We start from the raw sequence: 22212 nt of genomic DNA, 5'->3' as shown, positions 1-22212 counted from the left end.
CCTCAGAGAGGCTGTCTGTACTTAGAAGCCAGTTACTGTGGAGCCCCAGTGACCAAAAGCTGGGGAGGAAGGCTGAAATCAGAACAGGGCAGTGGACAGATCGAGAGTTCTGAGCCTGACCCTGACCCTTGCATGTTTCTTAAGAAGGAACTTAACCTCTGTGAGCCTCAATGTTGCCATCTGTCCAATGGGATTGTTACAAGGAATGAATTATTGCATGTAAGCACTTGGAAATGTTCCTGAAGCATAGTCACTGGCTAATTGGCTATGCTGAAAGAATCATCAGGTGCAATTATACTACTCAAGGAAAAGCAAATAAAAACAAAAATAGCAAACAGGAAAGAGGGGAAAAAAAACAAAAACAAAAACCCTGCTCAGTGACAGATGGCCTTCTAAATATTTTAAAAGAGAAAAGAAAGCTTCCCTTAATTCTCACATGGCACTATTATCTCCCATTATACAGATTATAAGTAAAATGAGTCTTGGGCTTCCCAGGTGAAGATAGTGGTAAAGAACCCGTCTGCTAATGCAGGAGATGTGGAAGACACGAGTTCAGTCCCTGGGTTGGGAAGATCCCTTGAAGAAGGAAATGGCTACTCACTCCAGTATTCTTGCCTGTAAAACCCCATGGACAGAGGAGCCTGAGGTCTATAGTCCATGGGGCTGTAAAGAGTCAGACATGACTCAGTGACTGAACAACAACAACAAAAAAGTGAGACTCAGAGAGGGTAATTTCCTTGAGGATACACAGTGAAAAATGGCAGAGCCAGGATTCGAACCCTAGCCACCTGGCTTCAGCCATCATGCTATTGTCCACTTTCTATGCAGCTTCTTAGACAACCATCAGATTTCAGATGGAGATTTTAAAGGTGGCTAAGAGCAAATTTAATTGGATGGGGCAAGCAGCAGTGGCCACAGGACTGGAAAAGGTCAATCCTCATCCCAATTCCCAAGAAGGGTAGTACTAAAGAATGTGCTAACCATGGGACAATTGCACTCATCACCCATGCTAGTAAGGACAGGCTTAAAATCTTGCATGCTAGGCTTCAGCATTATGTGAACCAAGAACTTCCAGATGTCCAAGCTGGGTTTAGAAAAAGAAGAGGAACCAGAGATAAAATTGCCAACATTCGCTGGATCATAGAGAAAGCTAGGAAATTCCAGGAAAACATCTACCTCTGTTCATGGACTACGCTAAAGCCTTTGACTGTGTGTGTCATAACAAACTGTGGAAAGCTCTTAAAGAGACGGGACTACCAGACCATCTTACCTGTCTCCTGAGAAACCTGTATGGGGGTCAAGAAGCTACAGTTAGAACCCTGTATGGAACAACTGATTGGTTCAAGATTGAGAAAGGACTACAGCAGGGCTGTCTGCTGTCACCCTGTTTGTTTAACCTACACGCTGAACACATCGTGAGAAATGCTGGGCTGGATGAGTAACAAGCTGGAATCACGATAGGCCAGAGAAACATCAACAACCTCAGATATGCGAATGATACCACTCTAATGGCAGAAGGTGAAGAGGAACTAAAGAGCCTCTTGATGAGGGTGAAGGAGGAGAGTGAAAGAACTGGCTTAAAACTAAATATTAAAAAAACTAAGATCATGGCATCCAGTCCATTACTTCACGGCAAATAGAAGGGGAAAAGGTGGAAGCAGTGACAGATTTCCTCTTCTTGGGCTCTAAAATCACTGCGGATGGTGACCACAGCCATGAAATCAGAAGACGATTGCTTCGCGGCAGGAAAGCTATAACAAACCTAGACAGTGTGTTGAAAAGCAGAGACATTTCTCTGCTGACAAAGGTGCGTATAATCAAGGCTACGGTTTTCCCAGTAGTCATGTATGGTTGTGAGAGCTGGACCGTAAAGAAAAGGCAGAATGCCAAAGAATTGATGCTTTTGAACTGTGGTGCTGGTGAAGACTCCTGAAAGTCCCTTGGACAAGAAGGAGATCAAACCAGTCAATCTTAAGGGAAATCAACCCTGAATATTCGTTGGAAGGGCTGAAGCTGAAGCTCCAGTATTTTGGTCATCTGATGTGAACAGCTGACTCATTGGAAAAGTCCCTGATGCTGGGAAAGATTGAGGACAAGAGAAGAGGGTGTTAGAGGATGAGATGGGTGGATGGCATCACTGGGAGAGAGGGAAGGACAGGGAAGCCTAGCGTGCTGCAGTCCATGGAGTCGCAAAGAGTTGGAAAAAACTGGGCAACTGAACAACAAGAGGAAATTTAATTCCAGATGGATCATCCCCCACCAAGCAAAAAAATAGAAAAACAGAGACAGAGAAACTATTAAACTATTAGAAGAGAACATGGAAGTTTAATAATAATCCCAGTGTGTTGAAGCACGACATTACACCTTTAATGATTTAAAAGATTAATAACTGACTACATACAAATATAGAATTCCTATACACACACACAAATACTAGAAGGGTCAATAGATTAAGTCAGAGAAACTTTTCCAAGACATCGTAGACAATAGAATGATTTCCTTAATATGTAAAGAGCTTTCAGAAGTCAATGAGGACCAAACATCCAATAGGAAGAGGCAAATTATGAACAGTTTCTGAAAAGGGAATACAAATGTCTTCTAAGCATATTAAAGGGAGTTCATTCTCACTTGTCATAAGCTAAATATAAAATAAAACTACCACAAAATACTTTAAAAAAATCTATCAGGTTACTAATGATGAAAAAGTTTGATAATTCACCATGTTTCTAGGGTTTGGGGAAAAGAGCAATCTCATGCACTGGGGGTGCATGTTCTAATCTCTCTGATTATATGCGTGAAGTGTTCTAATCTCTCTGATAATAGCTATTAAAACGGAAACTACTGTATCCCTTCTGGGAATCTATCCAGGTGCCCAAGGACAGATTATAGCATAGCACACAGGCTGAGCAATTTACATGTAATACACAAGGAACTCTGAGGCTGGTCTCACTGAGCAAAGGAGGGAAACTGAAGCCCAGAGGAGGGAGACAATGAGGGTCCAGAATGCTGGTTGCACTGTCTCAGGCAGGGGTGGGGTGGGGCTGACTTTACCTGTGGCACTGGTCACCACAGCCCCAGCCACCTCCCTTGTCAGGCTAACCTCCAAGTTTCAGGCAACACACCTGTCGGTGTGCAGAACAGGTCAGAGCAGAACCAGAGATGCTCAGCTTTAACATATGGAGGCCGAGCTGGCCACGCCGAGCCCTGCAAGTGCTGGGTGCCAGTTCCAATTAATTCTGACTTTCTCATTAAGCCGTTAGGAAAGCCAGGTGGCCGCAGGCAGTAGGCCCTCTGCCTCGGCCGCTGGATTAGAGGGATCATGGTTTCTGCCTCGAGACACTGTATTATCTGTCACGGGCAATTATGGGAGACCCAGGCGGACAGTACCAAGCTTAGAGAATCCCTGAGTTCTAGAACCTAGGCAGATCTGAATTGTGGAATCTCTGAAATCATGGACACCCAGAATCTGAGAGTGCCTGGCATTCTAGGTCTTCAGAATAATCTCCCTTCTTCCCGAACATTCTAGAATCCTAGAGGGAATTCTCTGGCGGTCCGGTGGTTAGAACTCCTCATTTTCACTGCCAGAGCTTGGGTTCTATCCCTGGTCAGGGAACGAAGATCTCCCAAGCTGCACCATGTGGACAAAAAAATAGAATCCTAGAGCCAGAATCCTGAGTGGCAATCAACCCATCACTCTGGTTGTCTTGGCAGGGAGAGGAATTCGTGGGCAGTCAGAGGCAGAAGGCCTGTGTGTAGGTGGAGGCCTGCACCCCACCAATACTGCAGGTAGATAGGGAGGGAGAATGCTGTGCTAGCTTGCCCCAACCTGTGACATAGTCACTGAACTTGGCATGGCCAACTTATGGAATCACAAATACCTAGCCTCTTGTGACACAGATTTCTTGGCAAAACTTATCCCCTTGGATCAGAGGGTCCCTCAAACTGGAAGCCCAGGGGCTGAATCTATTTTTTCTGTTGTTTCTGTTGTTGTTGGTTATTTTGGCCCACATAATGTTCACAAGAACTGGTGAATGAATTTTTCCATATAAGAGCTCCAGTGCATACAGTGGAATACTACTCAGCCATAAAAGGAGTGAAATGATGCCATTTTGCAGCAACAATGGACGGACCTAGAGATGATTATATACTAAGTGGTGATGTAAGTCAGACAAAGACAAATACCACATGGTATCACTTATATGTGGAATCTAAACTATGCCACAAGTGAACCTATCTACAAAATAGAAACAGACTCACAGACATAGAGCACAGATCTATGGCTGCCAAGGGGGAGAGGGGATACAGGAGGGATGGAATGGGAGTTTGGGATTAGCAGATGCAAGTTATTATAGAGAATGGATAAATGACAAGGTTCTACTGAATAGCACAGGGAACCGTATTCAACTATGTATGAACATGCTCAGTAGCTAAGTCATATCTGACTCTTTGGGACTCCATGGACTGTAGCCTCCCAGGCTCCTCTGTCCATGGGACTTTCCAGGCAAGAATACTGGAGTGGGTTGCCATTTCCTCCTCTAGGAGATCGTCCCACCCCAGGAAACAAACCCATGTGTCCTGCATTTCCTCGCATTGGGCAGGCAGATTCTTTACCTCTGAGCCACCTGGGAAGCCCATATTCAACTATATCCTGGGATAGACCATAATGGAAAAGAATATTAAAAAGAAGCATGTATAAACTGAGTCACTTCACTGTACTGCAGAAATTAACACAACATTGTAAATCAACTATACTTTGATTAAAAAGTTAAAAAAAAAAAAAACACTCTAAGGACTTCCCAGGTGGTCCAGTGGCTGAGACTCCTTTCTCCCAATGCCAAGGGCTGGGGTTTGATCCCTGGTCAGGGAATTAGATCCCACATGCTGCAACAGAAGATTCGACATGATGCAACAAAGATTGAAGATCCCAAAGATCTTAACGTGCTGCAGTAAGAGCCAACGCAGCTTTATTTGAGTCTTTAAAATGACCCTCATATCCCTAGTGGTGAGTATAGAATTCTCGGGGGATTCCACTGACCCATGGGTTAACGTATGTGCTTATAGTTATAACGATCAAAGAGATGGTTTCTGAAACTTCCTGAGTCCTTAGACTGTGTGCCAGGCAGTGTTCAAAGAGCTTTACAAACCTTAACTCACCTAATCACTGGACAGCAAACCTATGAGGCTGCTAGCATATCAGACCCATTATACAGATGAGGAAACTGGGTCCACAGCATGAAAAGCAGCACCAACTAAGTGCTTGGGTTTAGCAGAACCTAAAATTTGCTCAGTCACCTCTGTGGACACCCGTTCCTATCCCTCCAGAGAGCATTGCCTCTGGCATCCCAGGAAATTTTCCTGAATGTTTCAGTTCTCCAGTTTCTTGGGTGACTCCATGCAAAACTGCTGGGAAAGGTGAGGGGAGAGGAGAGTGTGGCAAGTTTCTGAGTGCATGGAAATATCAGACACACAGAGACACCCCCCAGTCTCTGACACACACACATACACACACACATCACACACTTTGAGACAAAATGAGACTGAGACTGGCTAGATACACACTCCCAAGATAAAACCAGACACTCCCATTTCAAAACACTTGTGCGCACACACACCCAGACCAATGAAAACACACCCCAAGACAAGCAGTGCTATGCACAGGAGACAGGCACAGGGCCTTGGCATGGGGGTGGCAAGGTTACAGGGACTCTGGACATCCTTGATTCCTGCGAAACCCTGCTCCAGCTTTCGTCTCCATCTCCACCCTGAGGTCAGGCCTCCCTCTAACGTGGCAGTGGACCAGTAAGGGAACCGCAAGTGGAGAGAAAGGCACTGGGGCTGGCCGAGAGGCCAGGTAGGAACAATTGCGGGGCAGAGTATGGCTCTCTGGCACCATCCAGTGGCCACGGGGTTGGGGGCAGGGGTTGCAGCAGCCCCTGAATTTCAATATCTTTGCGTCTCCGGTCCCTCTGCATCTGCTTTTGTCTCTATCTGGGTCCGTGTGTCTCTCTCTATGTGTCTCAGTCTGTCTTCTCTGTGCATTGCTGTCTCTTTTTCCTTCTGAGTCTGTCTCTGTTTCTCTGTTCCTCCTTCATCTCTCCATCTTTTGTTCTCTCTCTCCCACTTTTCCTGCTCCCTACCCCGACCCCGACAACTCGTCTTCCATGCTTAGCCGCCTCCCTCATTAGCCTGCAGCTGTGACTCCGTCCAGGTTGGGCATGAGGTACCAACCTTATCAGCTCTGCTAGCCAGCGTGCTCCTACTGCCTACATTCAGCTCTTTGGAGTGGGGGTGGGGGGACCTCATGCCTGGAGTCTGCAGGGGTTCCCCCTGCTGTTATCTTTGTCCAGATAACTTGGCCATGAGCCCACCTTGGCTTGCCCCTTCTCCAGGACTGGCTGCTGCTGGTTCCCTGGAGACAGAAAGTGCTGTTTGCCTTTCTGGGATAACAGACACCTGTATTCCTACTAGGAGCCTGAGGATCCCTTCAACTGCTGAAGCGGGCCATCCCCACCCCCAGTGCCCCCAAATCACTGTGTCTGGTGGCCTGATCCCTGACCCCACTGGGATCTCACAGGTCACTCTGAACCCAAGTCACCCACATTCCTGCTTGCTGGGTTCCTCCCGGATGGCTGCACCCATTCCTTCCCAGCGGCTCCTGCACATTCTGTTCCCTCTCCTGGGATGCCCTTCCAGTCAGCTCCTTCAGGAAGCCAGGCTCACTCCACCTCCAGCTTGAAACACTCCCCAGGGGTTCCCCAGAGCAGATCATGAACGCTGCTGTGTCCCGAGCACAGGGCCGGGCACACAGGAAATGCCCTGGAAGCTGCTGCTAAACAGAGGAACTCTCTCCGGCTTCCCTGGTGGCTCGGTGGTAAAGAATCCGCCTGCCAATGCCAGGAGACCTAGGTTCCATCCCTGTGTCCAGAAGATCCCCTGGAGAAGGAAATGGCAAGCCACTCCAATATTTTTGCCTGGGAAATCCCACAGACAGAGGAGCCTGGCAGGCTACAGTCCATGGGGTTGTAGAGAGTTGGACACGACTGAGCAGCTATGTCAAGCCCAGGTCACCCATCTTGTCTTGCTGGGTGTGTGGGCCTTGACCTAACAGACTGCATTTCACCCTGTGCCCTGTTTTCCCAGGGACAGGCGGCAAGGAGCCTTTTTCTGGACTGCCTGTGAAATTTGCCCTGCTGGGTCTCATTTCAGCCGAGTCTGTAAATATTCGGTCTGCCGGGGCCGGCAGGGGAAGCTTCAGTGTGTTTTACGAGCCTCCCCATGGGGGCCCAGCGCGAAGTTTCTGTGGCTGGCTATGTGGGGCGCCCGGCAGTTTCACGGCTGGCTGGCGCAAGGTGGGCCTGACTGTGGGATTGGAGGCAGCCTCGAGGTATCATCAGCGGCTGCTGGCACTTAACCCCTCAGTGTGCAGCTTTCAGACACCCGAACAGGGCCCCTTGTTTGAAAAACTGCTAACGCAGGGTTATAGATCACAGCTGTGGTGGGCAAGGGGGCAGATCCAACCCCCTCCCCAAGACTGCAAGGAGGCAGAAGGCCCCAATTTAGACCTGGCTCTTCTAGAAGAATGGACTGCAACCAATCACTGGCTAAGCACCCACAGATGCCGGGTCCTGTGCAAAGCACTTGATTTTTGACTGTTGAAAAAAATACTTTTATTTTAGAGACTTCCCTGGTGGTTCAGTCACTAAGACTCCATGCTCCCAATGCAGGGGGCCCAGGTTCAATCCCTGGTCAGAGAACCAGATCCCACATCTCGCAGCTAAGAGTTTGCATATACCTACTGAGACCTGGTACAACCTAATAAAAGAAAATAATAATAATTTTATTTATTTTTTACTGTGCTGGGCCTTTGTTGATGCACAGGCTTTTCGCTAGTTGCGGCGAGTGGGGGCTACTCTTTAGTTGAGGTGCACGGGCTTCTCGTTGCGGTGGCTTCTCTTGTGGAGCACAGGCTCTAGAGTGCTGGCTTCTGTAGTTTCTTCTCCTGGGCTCTTGAGCACAGGCTAAATAGTTGTGGCACAAGGGCTTAGTTGCTCCTCAGCATGTGGGATCTTTCCCAGGTCAAGGATCAAACCCATGTCTCCTGCACTGGCAGGCAGATTCTTTATCACTGAGCCCCCAGGGAAGACTGCAAAGCACTTTAAATGCATCAGCTCCTTGCATCCTCAAAAATCCCCCAGCCCGTTTTACAATGAGAAAACTCAGGGACTTCCCTGCAGATCCAGTAGTTAAGACTCTGTACTCCCAATGCAGGGGCACAGGTTCAATCTCTGGTTGGGGAGGACCTTACATGCTGCGTGGCGTGGCCAAAAAAAAAAAAAAGACAGCGAGAAAAAACTCAGGCGCTCGAGGTAACTGGTTCCAGGTCATCCAGGTGGCAAAGGGTAGAGCTGGGAAAACATTCTGCAGCCTGACTTGGTCTCACATGTCACCCAGCCCTCACGGGGGCCTCCCTAACAGGACCATGGTGAGGAGCCCCTGGAAGCCACTTCTCAACAGTCAGCCTCCCAGGGGTGAATGAAGCGAGGGCTTGAATCAGATCAATGGGTCAGTTGGGCCTGGGAACCTGAATTTTAAATAAGCCCCTCCCTGGGAATTCTTCAGAGGTCCAGTGGTTAGAACTCAGCACTTTCGCTACCATGGCCCAGGTTCTCGCTGGTCAGGGAACTAAGATCCCACAAGCCACCATGGTGGTGTGACTAAAAAATAAGTAAGCCCATCCCTCCACCCCTAGGTAACTCTTGCTAGAGGTGTTCCTTGGACCTTCCTCAGGAATAGCAGCAGCCTTACTACTGCATATGTCCAAACATTCGTGTTCCCGCTCAATCTCAGTGGAGACGGTCTGCCACTGGTGTTCTGCCATGACTGGTGTTCACTGAAGACACTACAAGGTTTGGCGTCCCCATCAGATGTTCTAAACTAGGGGAATTCTGCCAGGCCCCAGAAGACCGAAAAGGCCAGACTAGGAATGAAAACATGAAGATAGAGGATTTAAAAAATTTTTTTATATGGACCATTTTTAAAGTCTTTATTGAAATTGTTACAATATTGCTTTATGTTTTGGTTTCTTGCCTGTGAGGCATATGGAAACTCAGCTCCCTAACCAGGAATCAAACCCACACATCCTTCATTGGAAGGCAGAGTCTTAACCACTGGACCACCAGGGAAGTCCATAAGATACAGGATTATTGTGTCCTTTCTCCTCTCCATAGATTCGATAAGGATTTACTCTGTGTCTACCATGCTGGCTCCTTGGAAGAAAAGCTATGACAAACCTAGACAGCATATTAAAAAAGAGAGACATCACTCTGATGACAAAGGTCTATATAGTCAAAGGTATGGTTTTCCCAGTAGTCACATATGGATGTGAGAGTTTGACCATGAAGAAGGCTAAGGACCGAAGAATGAATACTTTCAAACTGCGGTGCTGGAGAAGACTCTTTAGAGTCCCTTAGACAGTAAGGAGATCAAACTAGTCAATCCTAAAGAAAATCAACCCTGATTATTCATTGGAAGGACTGATGCTGAAGCTGAAGCTCCAATACTTTGACCACCTGATGTGAAGAGCTGACTCATTTGAAAGGACCCTGAAGCTGGGGAAGACTGAAGGCAGGAGGAAAAAGGGGATAGCAGAGAATGAGTTGGTTGGATGGCATCATCGACTCACTGAACATGAGTTTGAGCAAACTCTGGGAGACAGTGATGGACAGGGAAGCCTGGTATGCTGCAGTCCATGGGGTCATAGAGAGTTGGACACGACTTAGTGACTGAACAACCACGTTCTGGGGTATTAGTTAGACATGGATGTATTAACCATGTCTTTATTTTCTTGTTTCTGATGCTTTGACATCTGGGGCTTCAGCCCCTCCCAGGGCCAGCTAATTCCCAGAGACAGCAAACAAGTTACCCTAGGGTGCCTTTCACATGCAAACCAGCCAACTCAGAGCTCTCATCCCAACTCGCTCCTCACACTATCCCCCTACGCTAATCACCCCAGGGTCAGTGCCAGGCAGCTTTTCATCATGTTCTGTCTTGTCTCATGGCCGTGGCCCACCAGGCTCTTCTCTCCACAGGGTTCTCCAGGCAAGAATACTGGAGTGGGTTGCCGTTTCCTCTGACAAGGGATCTTCCCAAAACAGGAATCAAACCTGGGTCTCCCACATCACCAGCAGATTCTTTACCATCTGAGCCATCAGGCCAGAAGCCTGTGGCCACAGGTAGCCACTGTCTCCCTTCCTTGGTCAGTACTCATGCCTGTGAACCTCTGCTCCCAACACAGATTCGGTCACATCTCAGGGGCACAGGCAAAATAACGCCCCCTCCCCTGCAAAGAGGTCCACATCAGAGATCCCTTCCTGACTGTGATCATGTACCAGGGAGGGAGACCCTACCAGGGCCCGAGAGTGGGCTCTTGTCTAACATTCAGAAATGAATTGTCTGAGGAGACACACGGGCTGACAAAGCAGGAGACTTTGTTGGGAAGGGGGCGTCCGGGTGGAAAGCAGCAAACAAAGGGACCCAGGAGAACTGCTCTGCCACGTGGCTCGAAGGCTCAGGGTTTATGGTAATGAGGTTGGTTTCTGAGTTGCCTCTGGCCAGTCATCTTGCTTGGCCCACATTTAGTCTGAGTCATCAGGCTTAGGGCTTCCCTGATAGCTCGGTGGCAAAGAATCCACCTGCCAGTGCAAGGAGACAAAAGAGACTCAGGTTCGATCCCTGAATCGGGAAGATCTCCTGGAGGAGGAATTGGCAACTCACACCAGTAGTCTTGCCTGGAAAATTCTCGTAACAGAGGGCCCTGGCGGGCTACAGTCCAGGGGGTCACAAAGAGTTGGACACGACTGAGCACACACACACACACACACACCCCTGGTTCTTTCAAGTGGTGTGTGCATCTCTTGTTCAAGATGGATTCAAGCATGAAGGATTCTGGGAGGTTGGTAGGACATATTATGGGCTGGCATCTCCTCCCTGCTTTTGGCCTCTCTTGAATTCTTCTGGTTAGTTTTCAGAGGCAGCACCACTTTGCTTTTCAGGACCTATTGTTGCGAGGCAATTTGGGCAAGCAGGCCTAGCCAAGGCTCGTGATTTCGGAAACTGTCCCCTAATAGTCAGAGGGAGATGTGACTGTGGAAAAAGGATGAGAAATATGTTGCATTCCTGGCTCTGAAGCTGGAGGAAGGGGCCAGGAGGCAAGGAATGTGGGCAGCTTGGAGAAGCTGGAAAAGGCAGGGAATCAGATCGCTCTCCTAGTGCCTTGGAAAGAAACAGCTCTGCAGGCACCTTGAATTGGAGGACTTCCGGCCTCCAGACTTTGAGGTGAGAGGTTTGTGTAAATTTGTTATGACAGCCAGAGGAAACACACACCTAATTCTCTTGCAGGTATTGTGTGAAACTCTCAAACCATAAAATCAGTGCAATAGTGGGAATTCCCTGGTAAAGAGTGTTTAGAACTCAGCACACTCATTGCTGAGGCCCCAGGTTTGATCCCTGATCAGGGAACTAAGATTCCCAAAGCTGCATGGCAAGCCCCGCCTTCCCAAAAATCAACGCAGTACTCTGGGGAGAGGAGATGCTGAGAAACTCACATTTTGCTGAGCCAATGAGGCCTCTGGCTCCTAAGGCTGGACCTGACACAGTCACCCACCAGAATCTGCCCAGGGACCTGGGGTGGAGGCATCATGCCCATTTGAGAAATGACAACTCTGAGAGCTCCAGAGAGGGTAAGTCACTTTCCCAAGGGCACACAGTTGACAAAAGAAGAAGAGTCTGGGATATGAACCCACTGGCCTCACCATCCTGTGATCTTGTGACCAATGAGGGAGGGATGGGCTAACCTCTGGAGGGTGGGGGAGGGGCAGCACTGGGAGGTCTCAGTGGAGACCCCGCCCCTTGATCTGCAAACCAGTGGGTTCCCCAGGAACCCACGCCTCTGTGCCTGTGTTTTTAAAAACTCAAAAGTCCTTTTTAGAGCACTGCATGTGAAAATATTTAACTAAGAGGAATGCGTGCAATTTGAGACTGGCAATCATTGTGCAGGCTGGGGAATTCCTGCAAAGTGAGAAAATTTAACCTAGGAGCTGTTTTGAAATGTAATGAAATCTTTATGAATACAGAATTTAGCGGTTGATGGAGTTGACACATTTTTGTAAATGTGGAGACATGTGATAAGGTATTCATTCTGATTTTGCAGTTTTCTCTTTGCATTTTTGGAGCTGATCATTTCTGCCCTCTTTCTCTCTGGGCCTCAGAAAACATTTTATAGGTCTCCTGGAGAGCATGAGTACCTCAGGCCCTATTCCTGTAGGCCTCCCAGGGCCTGTTAACATTTATTGAGCACTTAACATTTTCCAGGAGCTTTTTACATCTATTAACTAATTTAATCTTGGCAAAGACCCTCTATGGCAAATACTGTCCTATTCTCAGTTAACAAAGCCAAAACAGAGAGAAACTATTAACTCCTATGGGCAGACAGGTAGGATGGATTCCAAGTTTGTCTCCCAAGCCTCCTGCAGTGGATCTCATTCCTATGACACCCAACAGCCCCCACCCTGACCTTTAAAACAGTTTTTAAAAATCATGGCAAAATACATGTAACACAAAAATTTGCCTTCCCATGGACAGGTGCACACTGCTATATTTAAAGTGGATAACCAACAAAGACCTACTGTATAGCACAGGGAACTCTGCTCAATGTTATATGGCAGCCTGAATAGGAGGGGAGTTTGGGGGAGAATGGAGCAGGGCATGGCAACCCACTCCAGTATTCTTGCCTGGAAAATCCCATGGACAGAGGGGCCCGGTGGGCAACAGTCCATAGGGTTGCAGAGTGGAACATAATGAAGTGACTTAGCATGCATACATGGTTACCTTCATATATATGGCTGAGTCCTTTTGCTGTTCACCTGGGACTACCAAAACGTTGTTAATCAACTATACCCCAATAAAAAAATAGAAAGTTAAATTAAAAAATCTTGCCATCCTATACATGTACCTGTGTTCATAGCAACACTATTGTATATATGACATAGAATCAACCTAAATGTCCATCGACAGAGGAATGGATAAAGATGTGGTACAATGGAATGTACTCATACAATGGAATATTACTCAGCCATAAAAAGAATGAAGTGAAAGATGAAATAATGTCATTTGCAGCAATATAGGTGGACCTAGAGATTATTATACTAATCAGACAAAAACAAAAATATCATATGATATCACTTATATACGGAATCTAAACTATGACACGAATGTATCTATATAACATAGATTCACGGACATAGAGAACAGACTTATGTTTGCCAAGGGGGAAGGGGATGAGGGAGGGAAGGATTGGGAATCTGGGATTAGCAGATGCAAATTGGTATATATAAGATGGATAAACTACAAGGTTCTATTGTATAGCACAGGGAACTATATTCAATATCCTGTGACAAACCATAATGAAAAAGAATATAACTGAGTGATTAAACAACAACCAACAACAACATTCCACTATATGGCTGGACCACAATTTGCTTATCCACACTACTAACACACTCATTGGTGGTGGTGGTCAGTCACTTCAATTGTGTCCAACTCTTTGCTACCCACTGGACTGTAGCCCGCCAGGATCCTCTGTCCATGGAATTCTCCAGGCAAGAATACTGGAGTGGGTTCCCATTTCCTCCTCTAGGGGATTTTCCCCACCCAGGGATTTAATTCCCATCTTATGTGGCTCCTGCATTGGCAGGCAGATACTTTACCACTAAGCCACCAAGGAAGCCCTAACACACCCATTAGAATGGCTATTATTTAAAACAAGAAACACACTCAGAAAACAAGTGGTGAAGATGGACACACACTTGGAACTCTTATGAAGGGCTGGTGGGAACGTTAAGATGGGGCAGCCGCGATGGAAAACAGCCTAGCAGTTCCTCAAAAGTTAAATGTCTAGAATGACCATAGGAGCCAGGAATTTCACCCCCATGTATACATTCAGGACAGTAGAAAACAGGTGTGCAGAGACATCCAGGCACACTCATCTTCACAGCAGCATGAGTGACAGAAGCCAAAAGGTGGAAACCTAAGTGTCCCAGATTCTTTTTTTTTTTTTTGCCACACTGTGCAGCAAGCTGGATCTTAGTTCCCTATCCAGGGTTAGAATGCGCACCCCCTGCATTTGAAGCATGGGATCTTAGCCACTGGACTGCCAGGGAAGTCCCTGCAGATTCTTTTTGTAACAAGACTTTTCTTCTACCTCCCTTTTGTCTCCAGAAATAAAAATCAGAGCTAATATGACTTGCGTGCTCTGTCGCTTCAGTGGTGGTTGACTCTTTGCGACCCCATGGACTGTAGCCTGCCAGGCTCCTCTGTCCAAGGGATTTTCCAGGCAAGAACACCATGGGTTGCCATTTCCTTCTCCAGGGGCTCTTACTGACCAAGGAATCGAAACCATGTCTCTTGCGTCTCCTGTATTGGCAGGCAGGTTCTTTACCACTAGTGCCACCTGGGAAGCCCATTATGACTTAACCACATACAGTTAAAAAAAAAACAAAACAGCAGCCCAATCATATGATGGTCTATCAGATACAAACAGAAGAAATAAAAGGCCATAATGTCTGATAAATACAAATTCAGCCTGTGAACACTGGGGCACCAGTCCTGGTTACACTGAGCACAGAATGAAGTGCTCAGACGCGTGGGCCTATTGAGACAGCTCATCTGAGGCAGAAGCAGCAGGGGGGATGTTTAGACCCTGCAGGTCTGTTCACAGAGACGGTGAACAACTCTTTGTAAGGTTCTGGACTAAATGACAAGCCATTTTCCTCAATTTTCCCAGAAGTTGCATTCCTGAAAAATCTGTATATCTTGTGACCTCTTTTCCCCACCAGATTCACATGTTGATGTCCTGGCCCCTAGGACCTCAGGATGTGACTGTACTTGAAGACAAGACCTGCACAGAGGTGGTTGTTGTTGAGTTGCTCAGTTGTGTCTGACACCATGCACTACGGCACACCAGACTTCCCTGTCCTTCACTATCTCCTGGAGTTTGCTCAAATTCATGTCCACAGAGGTAATCAAGTTAAAATGAGGTCATTAGAGTGGGTGCTAATCCAACATGACTGTGATCTTATAAAAAGGGGAATTGGGACACACATGCACGAATGCACACACACACACACACACACACACACACACACACACACACACGGAGAAGGCTGCGTGAAGGAGGCAAAGAGACATTTACAAGTCAAGAGATGCCAAAGATTAGAAACTTCCCTGGTGGTCCAGTGGTTAAGACTTGGCCTCTCAATGCAGAGGGTGTAGGTTCGATCCCTGGTTGGGGAGCTAAGGTCCCACATGCCTCTTTAGACCAAAAAAAACACATTTTTTTCCTCCCTGGCTGCTTGAAGATCAGCTGCCATCGTGAATGACACAGTAACTATCTGGATCAGGAAGTTCATGACCAACTGACTACTTCAGCAGAAACAAATGGTCATAGATATTCTTCACCCTGGGAAGGCAACAGTACCTGAAACAGAAATTTGGGAAAAACTGGCCAAAATGTACCAGACCACACCAGATGTCATCTTTTGATTTGAATTGAGAACCCATTTTGGTGGTGGCAAGACAACTGGCTTTGGAATGATTTATGATTCCTTGGATTACGCGAAGAAAGAGCCCAAACACAGGCTTACAAGAGGGCCTAAATGAGAAGAAAAAGACCTAAAGAAAACAGCGAAAGGAACTCAAGAACAGAATGAAGTCAGGGGGACTGCAAAGGCCGATGTCGGTGCTGGCAAAAAAAAAGGAGTAAAAATTCTGCAGTGACTGTATCTGTGGTGACCGTGCAGATTTTTCATGAAAGAATAAACTAAGACCTTTTACAAAAAAACACACCAAACAGTATTGTAATTAATTCAATAAAGACTTAAAAAAAAATGCCAAAGATTGCCAGCGACCACCAAAGTCTGGCGACCACCAGAGATGGAGGGCTTCCCAGGTGGCACTAATGGTGAAGAATCTGCCTGCCAATTCAGGAAACATGAGACACAGTTTTGATCCCTCGGTCAGGAAGATCCCATAGAGAAGGGAATGGTTACCCACTCCAGTATTGCCTGGAGAATTCCAAGGACAGAGGAGCCTGGCGGGCTACAGTCGATGCAGACATGGTGTTGCAAAGACTCAGACATGACTGAGTAACTGAAGCTTTCACTTTCACTGGACTGGATTGGAGTCTACAGCCTTAGAAGAAAACAGCTCGCTGACACCTTGATTTTGGACTCCTGACCTCTACAACTGGAGGAGAGTAAATGTTTACATCACCTATTCTGCAGTGTATCCAAGTAAAATGGAGCCTGGTCTTAGGCCTGGGTAATGAGGAAAGGGGCTTGTCTTTCCTCACAGGCTGTGGGGTGATACTGGCCCACTCTCCACACTTCCTGGGGCCCCCTCGGGAGCACTGAACTTTAGGAATTGCTCCTACCTGTGACAAGATTGGAAAACAGGTGTCACCTCCAGATCCCAACCCCAATCTGGCTACTCCTGGCCAACTCAGAACCCTCCAAGACCCTAGTTTCCAGACTAGTTTGTGGGGTGAGACGAGGGTCTCCGTGCAGAAGGAAACATGCCATGCTGGGCCCCAGTGCATCATGGAGATGGCGTCCTGTCAACTTGTCATTGGAAAATGACTCTAAAAGCCCCCGTGGTGAGGGAGGTGTTTATTTGGGCAATTCAGATAGGGACCGCCAGACAGTGGAGGGCCAGAGCTGGCCTGCCTTTCATATGTGGGCTTCAAGGAAAGTTGGGTCGGGTTTTCAGATTGCTCTTTTAAACACCCCCTTCACCAACCCAGCAGGAACACAGGGGACTCCAGGAGAACTGGCAATTGTTCTGGGGCCAGTGGGTGGTTGTCCTAGTTACAGAGGAAGGAGGGAATCATGTTCCCAGCAGGCCACAAACAGGTTAACTCATCACTTGCCAGTCCAGACTACATGGGTCCAGGGCTGGGACTCAGGGAAGCAGCGCTCCCTCTCTCCCCAGGGTCAGCCTGACAGCCACCAGGTCATCTCATTTCTGAACAGGGCAGGGCCAGTGATCCTTCCAGAGACACGCCTCTCTGTGGTGTCACACCGCAGGGGCCTGGATGGAGCTGGGAGAAGCTCGTGAACAACCCCTTTGGCCAGTCAGGGGTTTTCAATGAAGGCTGCTGCTGTGAGTGTACAAAGTCATGTTCAATTCTTTGCGACCCCATGGACTGTAGCCTGCCAGACTCCTCTGTTCATGGGATTTCCCAGGCAAGAATACTGGAGTGGGTTGCCATTTCCTTCTCCAGGGAATCTTCCCAACCCAGAGATTGAACCCGTGTCTCCTGCATTACAGGCAGATACTCTATCACTACGTTGCCAGGGAAACCCTTAATGAAGATCACTGCTATTTATAATCACAAATGAGATTTCACCTATGAACTTGCATTCCAGAAAAACTGGTGGATCCAGTACTGCTGGTCTCATGCCAAGCAGGGGTTGCCCACCCCCGCCCCTCAGCCAGACCCACAAATTGCACAGAACCGTCAGGTAAAGTGACTGGTCCCAGGGCCCCCGGATGCACACACCCTTCCTGCTGATGAAGAATTCTTAATTCCTTCTCAGCTCTGTCACCTAAGGGCTCTAGGACTCTTTTGAGCAATGTGACCCCTGAACCTATTTCCTTCTCTATAAGATGGGGACAGGGACACCCCCCCTTTACCAGGAGCTAGGAGAATTCAGGAATGTGAGCCGGCCTCTGCTTTCCAAACAGACAGCGATGCTGCTGAGGGCTGACCCTGTTCTCTGCTCTGTAATCACCGATACACATACACGGGTGAGAACCATAAACTTTTATTAATGGAAAATGGAATGCCTCATTAACAGAAACCTTATCTTAAAAATGGCAGAACAAGAACACATTTATTTAAAAAAAAAAGTGAATTCACATTGGATTGAGCTACAACACGGTGGCAGGATTTGCTTTTGCTTCTTAAAAGATTCCACAAGTTCAAGATAACTCTGCTAAGAGTTCAACAGTACGTCTGTCCGCCTACCAGGACGCGTGGAGGGGTGGGGTCTAATAGTGGCGGGTGAAGTGGGGGTACGGGTCTCTGTTGCCCCGGTCCTGGCCAGCCAGTCCGTCGCTGTCGAGGCCTCCAGCAGGCACCACGTCACCCTGGGTGTGCCCGCCGTGTGCAAAGCCGCCTCGCCTAGGAACAAAGGCACATGTGTGTTCTCATTGTGTCACTTCGCAGCAGCAGGCTCAGAGTCCCCTGGCTTTTTCCAGAGGAGAAAATTCACAACCACAGGTTGCCTTCTGGGGAGCACTGTTAGTTGCATAAGTTGTCAAGGGCTATATATGGAGCATTTTCAAAACACTCAACCAGAAAGCTGATCAAGCATGCAGAAAGTGAGAGGAACTGAGGAGCAAAAAGACAAAACTTACCCCGATATTCCACCCCGATCTGCCATGTGCCCAGGGCCTGAGGGTCCAGACAGGCCCCTCTCACCACCTGGAAGAGAAGGAAGAGTCTGTTAACACTCCCTTCTCGAAAGCCCTGGGAAAGCTGGGGGAATCCTAGCCGCCCCTGCCCAGAAGCCCTCCCAGACCTGCAGGCAGCAGGGGTGGGGGTGGGGTGGTGTCAGCCCATACCTTGCCACCGAGAGTGCTCCCGGCCCGCTGTGTCCGCGTCCACTGTTCCCGGCCAGGTGCGCTCCTGATGTTCCTCCAGCCTCTGGCTGTGCTCCGACCAATCACGGCCACCCCTTTGCCAAAACAAAAGGCAGACACACAAAGGTCCCACTATGCCTCCAGGAAGAGGCTGTGGCTATGGCTGGGGGATCATGCCCCCCTGTCAAGAGTTTCTGAGAGAAGTGGGCAAAGAATGGGAGGAGACATTTCCCCAGAGAAACACATGTGGCCAGTAAGCACATGATAGGTCTTCAGCACAGCTAACATCACATCACCCCTGTCAGGATGGCTACCATCAAAAAGACAGATGACAGTGGCAAGTGCAGGTGAGGACATGCAAACACATGGATCCTCAGGCCAGGCTGCTGGGAATGTGAAACGGCACAGCCTTGTTGGAAAATAGCACAGTGGTCCCTTGAAACGTTAAATGTAGAACGGCCATGTGACCCAGCGATTCCACTCCAAGGTGTCTGAGACTGGTAAACCTGCATTTACGCAAAACGTTGTACACCAACCAATCCAAAGTGGAGACCACCAAAGTGTCCATCAACTAACTTTTCTCCTGGAAAAGGACAAAAGCCCTGACATTCTCTCCAACACAGGTGCACCTTGAGGACATGATGCTCACTGAGAGAAGCAGACACAGACAGACAGTGTGTGAATCTACTGATGGGAAACGTTTGGAGCAGGCCAATCCAGAGAGAGAGCAAGTGGGTTAGTGGTTGCCAGGGAGCTGGGGAGGGTCTGCTGATGGGGGCTTCTTTTGGGGGTGATGTAAATGCTCTGAAATGGGTTGTAAGGATGGGTGCATGGCTCGATGGATCAACTGAAAGCCATCCAACTGTGCACTGTTGACAGCGAACTGCACAGCGATTCCTGAAACGGCCCTTTCAGACAGAAACCCCGGGAGTGGACAATCCAAGCCCAGTCCCCATGTGCAGGCGCAGCCACCTGGTCCCAGGCCGTGTGTGAAAGCCGCCTGGTCCCACGGTGACATGGTGACACAGCTCCACACAGCCTGCTGTCAGAGCATGAGCTCGCCCCTTTACACTGAAGACAAAGTGGCTGAACAACCTGAGAGAACTTGGTGTTAAGCAGGTCCCTATCTATCCAACTGGCACTCTAGTCTTTGATCAACATCCGAAACACCCCTAGAGATGCAGCAGAGACTTCTGGTGACTGTGACACCAGCCTGACAAGACACCTAGACAACTCTGGAGCACAGGGCCGGGTGAAGCGTCTCTACTCCTGACAGGGGACAAGCCTTAGACAGCCTTAGGGCTACCTGCTTCAGCAGCTGGGGCCTGCGATATGGACCTTCACACCTAGGGATGACACGGTTCCAGGTGACCTGGCAGGTACATACACCTGGATCACTCTCACAGAAGCCAAGCTGGACCAAGTGAGGGCAATGATGCCCCCAGTGAGGCTTGGCGCGGCCTGCCCGCTAACCTGGGTGGAGGTGGCGGCCCCCGGCCCTCGCTCATCCTCTTGTCGGAGCCGTAGCCGCCCCAGCCGTCTCGGGAGTCGCGGGCGTGGCGCTCTGGTGGTCCTCCATGGCTGTGGCGCTCGTCTGAGTAGTGCTGGAAGGCGCAAGAGGGACAGGGCGACTCCAGCCTCACTGTTCCTGGACAGACCAGTGGCAGGCCCACCCTCTAGGTCTGGTCAACCTGCAGACCCTGCCACCCAAGAGGACCTGCCCAGGCCCCTTCTGACACTTCTTGATCCCTTCCTCACTTGAGAACCCCGAGCACCCCTAGAGCTCCATCACTGATGCACACGAAGGACCAGCAGAGGGCCCCCTGGCCCTGTGAGCATGGAGAGTCCCAGGTGCTGGGTCCACCAAGACATCACTCAGACCCATCTTCCCTGAAGAGGACAAACACCTGCTCCTTGCTGGTGACAGGACGCTCCCCCTACAGCGCCAGGGCAGGCCAGTGCCCTCAGATCCCCTAGCTCAGTACTGTGGAGGCCTGGAAGCCAGCAATGATGGTGGGAATGGTTCACTGCCCCTGGCCAACCAAGTCAGTGCCCTGAAAGCCAGCACATCTTGGGAGCATGAGAGGCTATGTATTCTTTCACCACCCCCGCCGCTCCCTGACCCTGTTTAAACAGCCACGACTCTGATGCTGCCCCCACCTTTCTTGTGGGGGTGGCATCCGCTCTCCTCTGAGCTGACACCCTATAGCACCTGCAGGCCCTCAGAGAGAGGTACCCACCCCAGTACCTGACAGGGATGCCCTAAAACATAGGCTAAATGACCCCCAGCAGGCTGCTAAGCCCCTGTTTGGGACATCCCACATGTCTAGACTGGAAGGCACTCAACATAAGCAGACAATCAATCCTCTTTATTCACTTCCTATTGAGTAAGATGAAGAACAAGCCCTATGTATTTAATGTCCACATCTGCCCACTGCACAGAAGCAGCCACGCTCCCAGCCTGAGGTCTGGCTTTTACTCACCTGCCCATCTCGCTCTCCCATCACTGACCTTGAACCTTCCCTCCTGCAAAACAGAAGTATCTCATTCCAGTGGCAGCTGACGGCTCTCTCTGACACTGCTGCAGACCACATGGAAGAGTCCGACAATTGGGGTATTTATCCTCTTTCACCACATGAGAACAGTTAACTGATTGACAGGCCTGAAAAAAGAGCTGGCTGGCAGCTCCCTGGGGGTAGGAGTGAAGTTGGAGCCTAAGAAAGTGGGGAGGAAGGTTTTACTGAACTAAAATCCCTCACAGGGGTCTCAGAAGTAGAGATACCCATGAAGCCAATGCCAAGTTAATCTGTGGTCTGGTGACAAACTGGGTAATAAGAAAGCCTTGGCGGGTCTTAACCTCTGGTATGATCTGACCCATGTGACTAACACATCGGAAACCAAGTCCAGCCACGATTAAATAAATGAGTGGTGTCTCAGCCTGTCTTCACCCCTATCTCCCTTCCCTCATGGAGGAGCTAACAAGCAGTGAAATGGCTCAAGGATAAGCAGCCTGGGGGAGCGCAATGAGAAACCTAGAGAGAATGCTTAAACTGGAAAATCAAGGGCTCCCTTTCTAATAAATGAGATAGTCTTCATTAAAGGGGCACTGGCAAAAAAAAATTACACCCCCAGACCCTTAAAACACAAAGCAGGCCTGACAGGGCCTCTGCCACGTCCTGCAGTCAGCCCCCTTGGTGCAGTCTGGCTCGGGCCCCATGCGGGTCACTGACCCTGCAGATGGCTCCAGTGGGTCCCGGCATTTCTCTAAGCCACTTCCTCATCTGTAAGAACAAGGAGGCTGCGCCATGCCCTCCCCTCCTCAAAGACCTGTGCTCCAGTGCAACTCCTGCCGGGGGAGGGACAAGAAGGAAGAGTCGCCACGGAGACCCCAGGGAGCTATCAACCCAGAGCCTGGGGCCTGTCCATCACAAGAGGACAGTGCATGAAACACACACTGAGGCCTTCCCCATAGCCAAAGCGAAAATGCCCTAAGGGACCACTGATTCCCACTTC

At 48.9% G+C, this 22212-nt stretch overlaps 1 protein-coding gene and 1 pseudogene across 1 annotated transcript in view; one reads left to right on the top strand and one right to left on the bottom strand.

Moving 5' to 3' along the window:
- Positions 1–7275: 7275 nt before the first annotated feature.
- LOC110131247 (small ribosomal subunit protein eS24 pseudogene) lies at positions 7276–15890 on the top strand (annotated as a pseudogene).
- A 1973-nt stretch (positions 15891–17863) lies between these two features.
- Positions 17864–22212, bottom strand: part of SAFB2 (scaffold attachment factor B2) — a 28893-nt gene continuing 24544 nt past the window's right edge. Inside the window, exons 17-21 of the mRNA XM_020883726.2 lie at positions 21183–21225; positions 20173–20303; positions 18682–18794; positions 18475–18541; positions 17864–18238 (exon numbers count right to left, since the gene is read on the bottom strand). Coding sequence (XP_020739385.1) covers positions 18106–18238; positions 18475–18541; positions 18682–18794; positions 20173–20303; positions 21183–21225 — 487 coding nt within the window. The 3' untranslated portion in view covers positions 17864–18105. The remainder of the gene's footprint in view (positions 18239–18474; positions 18542–18681; positions 18795–20172; positions 20304–21182; positions 21226–22212) is intronic.

This window comes from Odocoileus virginianus, chromosome 3, assembly GCF_023699985.2.
Source record: "Odocoileus virginianus isolate 20LAN1187 ecotype Illinois chromosome 3, Ovbor_1.2, whole genome shotgun sequence".
In the NCBI taxonomy this organism is placed as follows: domain Eukaryota; kingdom Metazoa; phylum Chordata; class Mammalia; order Artiodactyla; family Cervidae; genus Odocoileus; species Odocoileus virginianus.
Note: the sequence above shows the minus strand (reverse complement) of the source record. Positions and strands in the feature narration are given on the sequence as shown.